Below are 14,886 nucleotides of genomic sequence, written 5' to 3'. Positions count from 1 at the left end.
CTCCCTCCCTCAAGGGTGGCGGGGCAGAGAGGGCGCACCTACCGCCCCTTCCCCGTTGGTCTGTCCCACTCCGGGCCTGGCGGGCTAGGTTGAGTTAGCGGCTCGGACCATTGCACACGGCGGACGGAGGGGGGTGCAGGCGAGGAGGAGGAGGAAGGAGACGACGAAGGAGGCGGGGGGGCGGTTTAAAGAGACAAGAGCCGAGCGGGCGGCCGGCTGGGGGAGCAGGAGCGGCAGCGGGCGGAGACTCGCCCCCTTCCCCACACACGCTCGCTCACACCGCGGCCAGGGTCGCCGCCGCCAGCGCCCCCCCTCCTCTTCCCCTCCGCCCGCCGCTTCCACAGCGGCCTCTATGAGGTAGAAGGGAGCGGCGGCCACTCCGGGGGCGGCAGCGGCCGCTACAGCCGCCGCCTCCTCCTCCTCGCCTCAGAGAGCCCCATCTTTGTGTGTGAGGGAGAGGGCGGGCGAGAGGGAGTGCGCGCTGCCCGCCCGTCGCCGCGCTTTGTTCGGAGCCGGGGGGCCGTGGCGGCGCGGAGCCCCGGCTCTATGTGCCAGCCGCTCCCCGCGCCCCCACAGCAGCCCGCGGGGGCGGCGGAGGCCGCGCGGCAGGCGGCGGCCTGAGGGGCCGTAGCCCCTGAGGGCGGGCGCGCGGCGGGGGGGCGGGGGGGGCGCGCGGCCGCCCCGGCCCGTGCCCGCGGCCGCGTCCGTGTCCGTGCGGTTGCTGCGGAGGGGGGGAAGGGGCCGGCTCGCTGCCCGCCGGCCCGGCCCGTCTGCGGGCGGATTGATGTGGGGGGGTCTGACATGAGTCCGCCGGCGGCCGGGTGCTGCCATGTGACCGGCTTCAAGGTGGAGAACTGGAAGCAGAACCTGCGGGCGATTTACCAGTGCTTCGTGTGGAGCGGCTCGGCCGAGACCAGGAAGCGCAAGGTACCGGGGGCGGCCCGCATCCACCCCCCTTCCCTTCCCCTCCCTCCCTCAGCCGACCGACGCACCCGCCGCTCACACGCACTCCGCCGCCTCGGCCTGCCCGCGGGCGCGGGGAGGGGACGGGTCCCCCTCCCTCCTGCCCTCCCCGCGGGCAGGTGGGCCTGAGCCTCCCACAGCCCCGTCCCCGCCCCACCGGCAGGGAAGGGGCCCGGGCTCCGGCACGCGGTCGTGGGGGGAGGGAGGAAGCCGTGTCTCCGGCCTCCGGGGCCGGGGGTACAGCGGGGCCGGTCACCGGGATGGAGGAGGCAGCCAGCCCCGTCCGCCCGGCGGTGGGGCCTCCCTCTCCGCCACCTGCCCCGGCGGCGGGGACGGCTTTCCGGAGCGGGGCCGTTCCGCAGCGCCGCCGCCTCCTCCCGGAGGTGCGGGAGGCAGCGAGGGTTTCCCGGAATACGGCGGCGGAGGGGGAGGGGAGGCCCGGGGCAACGGGCACGTCCGGCCTGCCGCCGGGCTCCGGGGCGCGGCGGGGAGCGCCGGGGGGCGGCGTGTGCGTGGGGAGAGCGGGGGGGGGGGCACGGTGGCTGGGAGCGTGTCTGCGGGTCCCGAGGCGAGGGGAGACACGACCGTTTGGTTTTTTTTTTTTTTTTTCCCTTAAGAAAAAAAAAAGGAAAAGCTGCTCGTTCTAGTAATGCACTGGGAAAAGGGGATTCCTGCTGTGGCGGGGCAGGGGGAGAAGAGGAACGGGCTCCGTCTGGAGTGCGCGGGAGAGGGGTTTGCGCTGGGAGTGTGCCGGTGCTTGGGGCATGCACTGCGCAGGCAAACGCCGGGGGAAAAAACTCCTGTTAATCAGGCAAAACGCGAGGGGCAGAGCACTTTTCTCCACTGGTCTTCTAAAATCGCATCCCTCTCCGAATGCATGTTTCTGGATGGCTTCTCCCATCGCTGGGCAACTAATTACTGTTTTCCTTAGAATCAACTAGTTTTTACTTCGAAGTGACTTGGCAGATTTCTATCGGTCATCACAGCCGTGGCTGAGGAGGGGAGCGCAACAGCTACGCGTAGCAAAACTTGAGTTTTGGGACGGCACAGATTATGTTGAAGCAACCCATTGAAAACTTTCTGATCTCAGTTGCTTTGCATTAAGCTGCTCAGTTTATTATTCATAGTAGAACTAGAGTATGGAAGATGTACTTCGGGGTGAGGTGACTTAACTGTTTTTCAGTGCTCAGTTTATGTTTTCAGGCCAATCCAATTTTCCATTTTTTTGCTTGAAGAGGAAAAAAAATGGCACCTCAGAAGAAACGTATTTCAAGTGTATTTAGTTACTTGATAGCCCTGCAAAATATAGTCAAACTTGTTTTTCAGTATTTTTAATCCTTTACAAGTCAATATTATGAAGTATATTAATCAAAATCTGTTTTTATTTAGCCTTTAGTGTGTCAAAATAAAAAAACGGGTATTTAATACATGGTACTTAAAGCTTAAATGGAGGAAAAAATTATACATGTGCTGTGGAAAAAAAGAATGACAAGTGAGGTAGGAAGAGGTCTCAGACAAATACAAATCCAGTGTCACATGCAAGAATAAAAATAAAATTTTATTGGCAAAATTAACACTTTAGTTGTGTGTCCACCCCCAAGTATGGAGCGTCCTTTGTAGCCTGCGTACCATTGGTATACTGCAACGGTTTGGATTTTTTCTTCTGAAATTTAATGGTAGTGATGTGTTCATCATTGCTTGAAAAAACAGCTGGAAATAAATAATACTCCATTGTAAGCAATCTGTTCTCACTTCCTCTTTGCACAGGCAGGCTCATAAAGCAGAACAGGATTCTTTCAAAATTATCATCTCATGGCAAACATAAGTTTTTCCAAATACGTGCTAAAAATGCCCCCCCTCCCTTTTTTTTTAAAGCAGGTTACGAGACTGAAAATAGTTGGATTCCTGAATTCAGCCAACCTGAAATATGTGGGAGTACGTGACCACGTATAGTGAAACATTTTGGCTAGCTGAATATGGGGTTCAATTCCCAGTCTATATTAATAAAGGTTGAAGAAGGTATATAAATGACAGTTAATGGTACTTACCCCTCCTGCATATGGACATGAGACCTTCTTCCATGGAATTTTTCTTTGCTGAAATTCTCTGTCCGTATGTATGCCTTACAGTTTTACATGTAAAATACAGTAAATAGGATTTTCTGTCTGGAGGCATGTTTATAGTCTAATAACTAGAAAACAATCAAACAATCCTTTGTCCTTTAATACTTTATATAAACATATATTATGTATATGTGTGTATATATATTTGGACTGCTTAAGAGTACCTATTTATTGGTGAGGATTTCTGTTCTTAATCAAAACAATGAGGTCAAATTAAAGGTTTGGTAAAAGGTGATTTTCTTTTCTGTTGTGAAATCAAGGACAATCACATCATCCATTTATCACAGAAAACATTCAACGTATGTAGTTGATCGTTAATGGGAAGCATTGGTCAATTTAACTCTTAGTTAGATGAGCCTAGCTGTAAAAAATGTCTTGGCTGGCTGGTGATAGCCAGCTGTAAATTGTTAGGTTTCTAGAGTGGTAATGTACTACCCCTCCTAAGGCTGTCTTAAAAATCTAGATAGCAATGGTAACTGCAGGGGGCAGAAAGTGTCCATTCCTCCTGCCTTACTTACACTGCCTACTGCATTATGCTTTGGAAGACCATTTTAACGCTGCTTGCTGTTTGGTATTCGTTTTTAATACGTACCTTTTCTGCGAATAAGCTTTTCTGAGCTACAGCGCTTCGTTCGGTATGCTTTACAGCCAGCGTTTTGAACAGAACAGCTGTAAGGCACAGTTTATAGTTGGAAAGCTACGTCCTGAACGTGTATTTAAATTTTCAGTCAGAAGCGAGAGGTAATTATGTATATACCTTTGTAGGTACTGGAATTCTGGTGAAGGTTTTAGGCTTGTGTTTGTTTCTGAAGCATTGTCTATACCAGGATTCGAGCTGTTGTTGTGGTGCATCATTGTATCTACGTAGAGGAGGGAGGCTGTAGCGTCCCTCACCTTGCTGCATCTTGGCCAAAGTAGTAAAGTGCAGCAGTTGTAGTACGTGCTGTTCTAGGCACAGGCTCTGCTGTGGCGTACGTGTGCAAAGCCTAAGTAAAAAATCTGTCTGTCACACTGAAGAGTGGAACAAGAAAAGGGGTAGAGGAAGAAATCTGAAGAATGACTCTTGAAATTGTAATCATTGTGATTGAAAGTTGGAACTAGGTTTTAGGACTTACGCTGTATGCGAAGTGGCACAAAATAAGGGTTGACTGTCTTGGGAGGACATTAGGGCTTTGACCTGTAACTTTTGCTTTTTCATTTGTGATAGTTACAGTCTGTTTAATAAGATGTTGACAAAGCTTATGTTTCTGTAGGCCATGGACGTTACCTTGAATATTTTGATGTGGAAATTATCTCACACACTGTTAAGTAACGCTGTATAATAAGTTCTTAAATTCAACACCACTCCCCCCCATTCAGGAATTATGGAACAGACAGAGGATGCTAAAAAAAACTTACTGCCAGCCTTTCGTGTCAGCTTTTTCCATTTTTCTGTAGGGTCACACTTCAAACACTTATTCCCTTAGAATTACAGCTGAGAAAAATCTGTTTTGCAGTGCTGAATGTAGTTTTTGGTCCCCATGAGTGAACTATTGGACATGTAGGTGCATCTTTGTGTCTAGAAGTTGGTAAGTAATGGTTTCAGTGCTTGAAGGGCAGCTGAATTTACAATTAAATTCTGTCTTACTGGACTGTACACCTTGGAGGAAAACTATCTTTCTTGTTCTGAATGGTTCTTATTATCACTGCTCTGAAAAGGCTCTCGATGATAGAAGTAAACTGCTCATCGTGACCACAGTCATGATATGCACAAGATCCTATCTGGAATTTCAGAATGTTTGTTCTGTGCTTCTGCCAATAGATCAAAGAATAATTGCCTGTCAGGGGTTGTACACTCTCATTGACGGCGGGTGCATTCTGGCATATTTCTTCCTGTTTGAGAGCTGCTGTTGTTTCTTCCATTATTGTCTCTTTACATGGACCCTCCAGAGTGATTGATGCTTTCAGATATGAAGAAATGTTTTCTTTTATAAATGGTGATGTTTCCACAGGTATCCTTCTCCCCATGTACTTGTGACTTCAGTCCTTCGTGCCTTCTAATATTTGACAGATAATTGATTCGTAGATATTTAAAACTGAAATGGCTTGGGTTCATTTCCTAACTTTAAAAGTAGAAAAAGCTTAATAATATCTTAGCACATAAATGCTGTGTCATGTTTTCAGTAGCAAGTATTGTGATTCACAGTCTAAATCAACGTGTTCAGTTCTTGCTAAAATGACCTTGCAGTCACAGGGTAAGCTAAAGGTGGACCTTCTCATCAAATGCCTGTTGAGGCATGCTTGCTTACTTGCTTTTCTCCCTTACAGCCTTGCCCCATACACCTGTCCAGGAACAGGGAAGTGTTGCTTAGGCGATTTGCTTTGTACCATAACAGATGGGCAAGGAACCTTACCAGGCTGTGCCACCTTCTCAGGCTCGGTGTTTTGATTGTTTAAATTAATAAGGAAATCTTCGCTTGTTTTTCTTAAACTTTTTTAGCATATGCACCAAACTTCTGGATTACAAATATTGTGGTGAATTTGAAAGATTCAAGAAGCATGTCTCTCTTTCAGCTGCATACTCTGCTTTGGCTGCCTGCGTGAACTGTCTGATCCACTCAGGAAGGATGTTCTTCTTTGCCATGTGTTGTGGGGACTGCCTTCTCCCTGAAAGCCCATAAGAAGTGTCAAAATCAACTGCAAGCTTCATTGTTCAGGAGGTGTCCAGTTTCATACCTGAACAATCTTCCTTAGTTCTTAACCTCTAAGGATTAAAAAGGTCCTTAGACCTGCTGAAGGTAATGTTCTCTTTCCTTTCGGTGTGAAGACACAATCTTTGGTGTGAGAGATATCCAGGCGTGAGACTTTAGCTCCATACACAGCAGAGCCTTCCATGTGTGGGACAAGCCAGTTTGAAAACGCTCCACTGAGCTTATGTCTTTGATGCCAAAGAAGAATATAGTACCAGGCCTTCCTCTTTCTAGTGGTGTTAATCCCTATTTTGTATCCCCTGCCATATTTTTTAAAATAAATTGTTGATTTCTGGGCCGAAGGTTAGGAATTAGTTTTCTGCCAGGAACTCTACAATGGTGAATAGCAATTCTTGAGTTGTGGGATCTGAACCATCAGGCCTTAGCCGAACACTTGCTCATATCTCTCTCTCAGGTCAGCACTTAGTCTCATTTAAAGGTTACACAGATCTCTGCCATTGAAGCTGACTCATGAATAGTAGTTGTATTGGAACAGTTTCCTTCTCTATTTTTTTTAATACAGATGGAGAGACAAACTAGCATAAAAAATGCAGTTTTCCCCATACTTCTGTTTATTCCCTGCAGCAGAGAAAGAAGATGTATCTACACAAAATAATGAAGAAAAAAAAGATAGGGATATGCTGGACTAGAAGGCTTCTTTTTTTTTCTAAATCTTACCAGCAGTCAATGTTTGCTAATAGCCAGGCTGTTTGTCAGGAGCAGTTGTAGCATCTCTTTAGTTTTGTCTGCAGTCAATGATATTTGCTTGATGTTGAAAATGTTGAAAGCTTTCAAACTAGTATGACAGCTAGTGGCATGAAGGTGAGCAGAGTGGAATGGCTTTGTTTGATTTGTTGGACTATCTGTTGAGCTTTATTTTAAGCCATCAAAGCTTTAAACCCCAAACAAAGGTTAGCTGATATCCTCATTTTTGTTTCAGGCCTTAATCTGTAGCGTTAACATGAAACTGGAGCAGCAAATCCGTTTCAAACCTTCTACTCTCCTTCTTTCATTTGAGGATTTTCTGTCTTAGTAACTGAAGTAACAAATCAACGGGTAAATGCTACCAACTGATAGTGGAAGTTGCCTGCTTGTGAATTGCTGACTCCCCTTCTCCTGACTTTTTTTTTTTTTTTTTTCTCAGACTCAAGTAGTAGTACGTTTTCCTTTGGGACATATTCTGGGGATCTTGCTTCGTAACAAATGCTGTTGCAACTGGTAGTTTGATTCCCAATGGTGGCTGTGGTGGCTGATTTGTTTTAAACCACGGAAAGATTTACTCTGTTTAAAAGCTTGTGATTCTTACATTAAACCTAGCACTCATTTTTCCTATTTATGTGCGATTGACTTGGAACTATGGTTTCTTGATATCTTTTTCCTGGTAGATGTAGGATTTTTTTTAACAGCCATACTTCTCCATTTCATTTGGCTGATAGCTACTTGAAAACTTTGGGGTTGCGTTTTTTAATTCTTGTATTCCTATGGTTCTTCTGTGTGTGTAGCACATGGCAGCATCTAAGGTGAGGAGGAACATATGTATTCTTGTTTATATGTCGATTATAGTGTCATCACAAGAAAGGCAATCTGAAGGGGACCTATATGCATTTTGCTGGATTTACTGGAACTATATTTTTAAAAAGTAATTGGGGTGTTTTTTTAACCATGCAAAGAGCCATTGTTGTTAGAGCCTTTCTAGACTTGGAGAGAAAGAGCTGCCTAGAGCAGCTCTCTCCAATCTCTTGTTAACCTATGGGCAACGGAGCTAAGTGAGTGAAATGCTATGATGACATTACAGTTTGTTATGTTATCCTGGACTGTGTTGTCAGCAAGCAGTGCTGGAGCGTAGGGAGAGCCATATGTTATCCGAGAGGCCTGAATTGGGAACCATTTCTTAGCAGAAGCAGTTCTAGAAGCTGACAGATCTATTCTGACTGGATAAAAGCTCTGTCTTGGTAGTTGTATTCTTTTACATATTGATTTGGCAGTCCTTTATGTACACTCTGCTTAATTCAAGATAAGAACTTTGCTGCATTAGCTAGTAATATAATCGATGTTGTAAAGAGTTACTCCTTGCAAAATTAACCTGAGTTCTGTTTGGCTCAAAACACATTCCCAAGCGGTGGTACCACATTAATGCAACTTGCATAGCAACTCCAGAACAATCTGTGGTTTACTTTAGTGCTAGGACAGCTTCCACCATGTTGGTATCTCTCAGTTAAGAAAAGGAATCATTTTCTCTATTTCAAGACCTATTTGACGATCAGTAAAGTGAACCGTTACCAGACACCAGTGGACTCAAAGTAACCTGAGATTCATTTTATCAGTTGCTAACTGATTAGCAGCAAGCAGTCTGTCTTGTCACATTCTTTGTGTGCTAAATACAGCAAATACTCAAAAAACTTTTTTCCAGTTCTCTACTTATGTAGAATGTTACTCAAGTTTGTTTTTTTTTTCCCTAAAATGTCTTAGTTTAGAAAAAACACTAGTTTAAAATTCTTAATTTTTTTTCTGTCTCTGCTGCTTTTCCAAGTTGGTAAAGATAACTTCCCCCTCCTTCTCTTTCTTCCTTTCCTGGCTTTAATGGAGCTTGGAATTAACATGGCTCTTCTTAACTACCTTTTGCATAGTATGATGTCAGCATATCCCTGGGAAATATTTCTGTGAAGGTCTACAGTGTACTAAATTTGTCACTGAAATAAAAAATCGAGTGTTAGACAAGGTGAAACTAAAAGTTTTCAACACTTAAAAAAAATGTAGTGTCTTTTTAGCATAAATATTGGGGCCAGTGCAAGTTCTCATGTCCCGTAATAAACTCTGACATTAAACATGTCAAATACATTAAATATCTTCATATTAAAAGTAGTCTTGAGAAGCAGCTCACTAAATGTGACGCTGTCTTAGTAGTAAGTCTGAAAAGAGAACTTAGTTTTATCTATGCTTACGTGGTCTTGTTCTTACACCATGCTGTTTTTGCAATGTGACAGTTGGTTTGCACACACAGCCAAGCTCTTCTGCACATACATGTAAGATGTAAAAATATACCTATTCATAAATTCAATGAGTTGTATTTATGTAGAATTAAATTGTAGAGGTGATTAATGTACATTTCAGTTAAAAGATTATTAGACTATCTCTTTTTTTTCATTAGTGTCTTAATTTGGAGTTCTGTGTTGCAGCTCTTGTCCTAGTTTATTAAACTTAAGTTGTTTTCATCCATATATATATGTTAATCCACAACTTAAAAAGTAGTATGTATAAATCCAGAGAGTAAAAATTACAAAATTAATAATAACTTTATTTTTGCCTAAACACATGCAAGACCCTGTAGTATTTGAATATAGTTAAGTGATGGGGACGATGGAGTATCAAACACCGACGTGGCACCGGTGGCAGTGAGTTCCATTTGTGGTGATTGCCTTGCTTGTCATTCAGAAGTTCATGCATCCAAGTTGCCTTTGTAAAATAGGATTTGGCTTTGGATTCATCTTACTGAATTGTCTGCCAGGGCTTTTATATGCATGTTTTGCTTTTGTTTTGTGTAAAGTACAGACTTGAATTCTATTACTTCAGTGTGTGTTAGCACAAGGAGAGAAAACAGCAGCTATAACCTTTATATTTGCCTTTCTGACCCACCTTCCCAATAATTTCTGTTTAAAAAAAGAAGTTGAATCTTCCTCTCCGTGTGTGTTCGAACCGTCTACTATTATTTCACAAAGTTTGTCTAATTATAGTTTGGGCTTCTGTCCTGTGCATTCAGACTTGTTATTGCATGCAAGTCAGATTTTAAGGGACGCTCTTTAGAATATACTTGGTAAATAAAGGTAAGATTTATTGCACACCAGATGTATGATGACTTCATAAGTGAAGACAGCTGAGATACCTGACTGATTTCAGTACCTCATTTATACTAGGTGAGGTTTTGTGACCCAGTGCCTGCCAGTAACAAATGCAAAATTTCTCTTAAGGTTTTATGTTTTTCTTTGCTATGCTTCATTATCTTCATATTGCTGCCCAATTTTGTTCTTTAACTGGATCGCTGTCCAGCTTGGCAGCTAGTGACCAGGGTGAAATTCTCGTATAATCTTGTTTTCTGTACATGGCTGACTTCTGTCATGCTCTCTTAACTAGCATCCCTCCCCACCCCACCCCACCCCCCCCGCTAAATATTGCCAATGTTTTTCTGAATGGTTAACATGCAATTCTTGGTCATTTGTGACTACGTTTTGTGTTTTTGGTTGTGGGATGATCTTAACAGTGAGGTGGAGAACAGAATGAGGAAAGCAGTGAAAATAGTTTCAAGAGTTATTGTGGTTATGTGCAGAAGGAGGAACAAGGCTCTCCTCTGTCATTATGAGGTGGTTCCCTAAGGAAATTTATCTTACACTTTGTCCAGCGAATGTAATTTTATATTACTACCCTTAGTGATGTGTTTCCTTGTCACATAGTAATTCTGTTTCTTATAACTTTTCTTGATGTGTAAGTTCTGGAGTTACCCCAGAAAATTAAATTTATTTTCTGCATCTCTCTATAATTCTTCTGCATTGATTCAGTTAGAATTGATTTAAACTTGCACATGCAGAAGAGTTGCTGTCAACCACCTGGTTGGTAATTGAAGGGGCCTAAGTCACAATGTGCAGTGGAGTGGTATGAAAGTTCATGGTAGCATGGAGTATATCACTGTGTATCTGTGAAACAGTGCCAAGCTTAAAAATGAAAAATATACACGGAGCATTAGAGAAATTGCTTTGTGACACAAAGTAAATCTTTTGTTCGTCCATGTGGTTAAGTGTTTTACAAAAAAGAAACTTGAGAGGAGAGATGCTGGTATGGCTGAGGTCACAGGGACATCTCATGATTGCAATGCAAGTTTTCAGGCCCTTATCGAAAGATTTCAGGCAGTATGAGGTGGAGTTTTTTGGTCTGTCTTAGGCTGCGTACTGCAGAAGTCCGACTGTAGAAAAACAGAACTCCACTTTAGCGCTAACCTGAAGAATTACTTTATTATAGCAATTCTTTATAACACAAGCAATTTAATTCTGTTAAGCACATTGTACCTGTAGGTTTAAGCTGTTTTGCAGACAAGTTGTTTTAAGCAGTAGTAAAAAGAACACAAGAAAATGACATTAAAGAGAAGGTGGCTAGTTAGTAAATCTGACACTTTAAAAGCTTGCAGTAAAATTTAAAAGCTAGTTATATATGTTGGTATCAGTGAGACACAAGTACATGATGGAATTGGCAAATGAACAGAGCAGGATTTGATTTACCAGAGGAGAGCAAGAGATGTGAAATTTGGACCTTTCTGTGCATTATCACTGAAGACTAGCGAGTGGGGAACATGAAATCCAACTCTTTGGCCATGGGTGTATGTGTGTATTTCCTTAATACTCCAAGGAATTACCAGCTCTTGGCTGCAGGCTCTTGCTGTTGTACCATCCACTGCATCCTGTTGGTATGATTGTGCTGTGAACCAAAAAGAACAGATAAGGATGAAAAATTGTTTTTTCTCCTCCTAATAATATTTCACCTGAGTTGGCTCTACGTTACGTGTCAACGTAGGGTTGAACAAGCTGCTGTAGCATTGGTAGCTTGAGGGGAGGAGTGCCTGGGTGATGAGAGAGGACCTGAGCGGTGATGCTTGGAGGCTGCATAAAGCAGTTTGAGTAACAGTTGCTGCCACTGTGCAACTGCTGCCTTCCTCCAGACTTTGCCACTGACAGATTGACTCTGTTTGAATGTTTCCCACGTACTAATGGCTTCTTCTGTAACATGTGGCTAACGCCAACTTCATTTGAAAGGTTCCATGAAGGTAGACCTCTGTTACTGCTGCAGTTGTGTGATTGTGCCTGCTATTGTAAATATTGCATGCTTTCGCAGATGTACCAGTGTGTGCTGAGCCTGATATGTGAGACTTGTCTTAAGTTTGCAGTCATTAGATTTTATTCCTGTATGCAAATAATTTACTTCTACTTCGATTTCCTTGTGAAAAATAAATGAACTAAGGAGTGTAGAATGCCCGTAGCCTGTGATTAGCTATTGCAGAAAATCTACTTTTCATATTACATTTAATTTAATGAAAGGAATAGCGTTTTTTAGTAATCAAGTTATAAGCCACTTGTTTCCCTCATTAAACAGGCCTGTCTCTAAGTTAAGATTTCTGTCTTTTATAATCAAACTCTGTTAAGATGTTTTAACTTCTTTTTTGTTGGTTTAAAGCATCAAGTCGCGGGGCATGTGCCTAGATCATGCTCATACTGTATATAGTTGAGGATGATGGGATAATGGGATTGTAAATTAGCTCTTTATGGTACTGGCTTCCCTCTGGCCTACTCCCGTGTGTAGTCTAGAGCAGCCCCAAGGCTCTTCTGAGCTGTGCCAGCTGGCTCTATGTAGCCCTGTGGGACTGGTGTGCCAGATGGAGACAGCAGGAGAAGTGCAGCACTCCAGTAAAACCCTAACGTGCTTCCTCGGGTCGAGGAGAGCTGCTAGCTCTGCAACCCCATCATGGCATCCCTGGGCAGGTAGTTGTGCTGGTACTCTGTTACTCTTGTACTGGTATAGCCATGGAAAAGACTGGACTAGTGGGTCTGTGGATCTTGCCCCCCTCCCCCCAGGAAATACAGAATACAGGATTCAGCTTTTGAAACATTTTCAGTGTGTTAGCATCTTCTTTTTCCTAGTTTTATGTTTCCCTACTGTATCTGTGAGATGTTAAACTCCGTAGCTTGTACAGATAATCAAATCTGAAAAAAAGATCTCTCTTAATATTGAGCGAGTGTGGTGTTTCCTGATGTGTTGTCCTGTGTTTTTCCTGACTATGGACAACTGTTATCTATAAGATATCCAGACAAGAAAAAGCCTGTTAATGCTAGTGGTTTTTCTTTTTCTTATTAAAGCGAAATAAAACCCCAAAGCCTTCATTTTACTGTTTGAGAATGACAACTTTAAACATGCTCAAAATGAAAAATATCATTAGTTTTAATTCCTTCATTTGGTATGCTGAGTTTATAGTTTTTACTGAAATAAATTTATTTCTTAGAATACCAGTGAAATCTGTTGTTGGTATTACTGCTTTATATTCAGGTGGGCCTCCTGGTCTACCTCAACCCTGTGGCTGCCTTTTGTATTCAAGAACAAGCTTAATCAGAGTAGTCTTCCAGCATCAGCAGAATAGCCTCATCTGCAGAAGATGTACCCTGCAAAAATGTTTGAAAATTTTCATCTTGTGGAGATGAGGACAGTAAATGGGTGAAACTCCTTGAAGAATCGCATTGCCTGATGGCTGCTCAAAGAGTAGACGTTTTCTAGAGGAGCTGAGATACACCAATTTAGCCGGTGTTTCATCACTCTCTTGTCACAGAAGACTTTGTTCTCATTGCCCCATTAATGCAGCTAACACTTCTAATCCAGCAGCCCAAAATAGCTGTCAAGCCTGGATTTTAACTCTGGTGGCATTTGCTGTGCAGATAGTTGGTATAACCCAACATGCTGAACTGTGGCTGGGAAAAAAAAACCCAACTGAGGTGCATAAGCCTCATTTGGTTAGATATTTCAAATGTCTGATTTAAATAAGCTAATAAACTCAACATGATAGGATGTAGAAAGGCCCTTCTCAGAAGAACAACTTACTTTCTCCAAGACAAAAAAACCAAAACCACTGTCAACCTCCAGAACTGTGTGGATACTAGTGGGAAAAGGCGATGAAGGATGTGCCTTGTAGCTCCAATGATTATCTGTGCTGGAGGGGTAAACTAGAAGGAGAATGGACAACAGAAAGAGGTGGCTATCATATTCCAACCTAAATAGTATCTATCTCTGCTCTTGAAGACATAATGCCAGTATTTTTGTGATTCCGTTATATAATATAGGTTTGGGAGTCATCATTTTGTCTTTGCTGGCAAAGACGCGTGATTTAAGGCTATGCCTATCATGAAAGATACACTAGCTTGAAGTAATGAAATACTGGTAAGAAAAGTATGATGAGAAGTAATTTACAAGCTGCTCTGGGGGAATTAAAAACAGAACTCTGTATTTTAGCCCCCTTGTAATTTTGTGGTAGTTGCGGGGTAATGTGTTCTTGTTAGGATTGATTTGGTTTGGGTTTTTTGTTTTTCTGGGTGATTGACCATAGATGGCAGCAGTAAGTGCGATCTCTATGAATAGTATGAATGAATTAGTGTTTCAGAGCAATTCAGTGGAGCTTAAGTGATAGCACTCTGCCCCAGTCTGTGGGCACTTCACACTAAACTATGCCACTTGGATGAAGGGTGGTCTTCCCAGCCAATACAAGATTCATTTTATCATTACAAACCAGTATTAAAAAGCTTTATTAAAGCTTTATTAAAAACCGTGATTCTTTTATGAAGTAGATTTGTCCAACCTGACTTCAGTTACAGGATCTGCTTCAACTCAGTGTGTACTCCTCCCTGCTAGACAATATTTTTGCTACTATTTTACTTACAGAGAAGCTTCTACTCTAATGGAATTGGAGCTAGTGTCCTAGCAAGATAGTAGATGAACTGTAATCACTTCTTTACAAAATTCTCAACACGTACTGTTCTTTTAATTCTCTCTCATGCTGTCATATTTGAGAGTTTGGAGGTATGTTATATTTACTTACAGGTATGTGTTTGAAATAAAGCTTTTTCAAGGCAATTGTAAAATTTTCCTTTTGTCATGCAGAAAGCTGTGTCCTATGTAAAACCATGCTGATTGTGATGCCCGCTAGACTGTTCCTGTCACTTTAACATACTTTTTTATCCAGCTACTACTAATAGTTTCTGAATTAGATTTTTTTTTTTTTTTTTTTAGAGATGAAATCCTTTTGTCCTGATTTTCCTCAGTGCTGAATCCCTTAACCTCACCTATTCATATGCTTCAACTCACACTGCTTAACTTCTCAAAGTCTTTCCTTCAAGTTAAGGTCTTGGAAATAGAACACATCATCTGTGAAATCAATTCTATCAGTACTAATACTATACATTTCTTCTGGTTCATGAAGCAAAGTAAAGTTATATCAGAGGTGAAGCTGATGATTGGTGGTATCTCCTAACTGCATTTATAGGAAAACTTCT

At 42.7% G+C, this 14,886-nt stretch overlaps 1 protein-coding gene across 1 annotated transcript in view; it reads left to right on the top strand.

The window, feature by feature from the left end:
- Positions 1 to 801: 801 nt before the first annotated feature.
- Positions 802 to 14,886, top strand: part of USP22 (ubiquitin specific peptidase 22) — a gene marked incomplete at both ends in the record, with an annotated part of 111,010 nt that continues 96,925 nt past the window's right edge. Inside the window, 1 exon segment of the mRNA XM_082006748.1 lies at positions 802 to 927. Within this exon segment, the coding sequence (XP_081862874.1) occupies positions 802 to 927 (126 nt within the window).

This window comes from Phaethon aethereus, assembly GCF_964289735.1.
Source record: "Phaethon aethereus genome assembly, chromosome: 15".
Classification (NCBI taxonomy): domain Eukaryota; kingdom Metazoa; phylum Chordata; class Aves; order Phaethontiformes; family Phaethontidae; genus Phaethon; species Phaethon aethereus.
The sequence above is the reverse complement of the archived record's forward strand: the minus strand, read 5'-3'. Positions and strand labels throughout refer to the sequence as shown.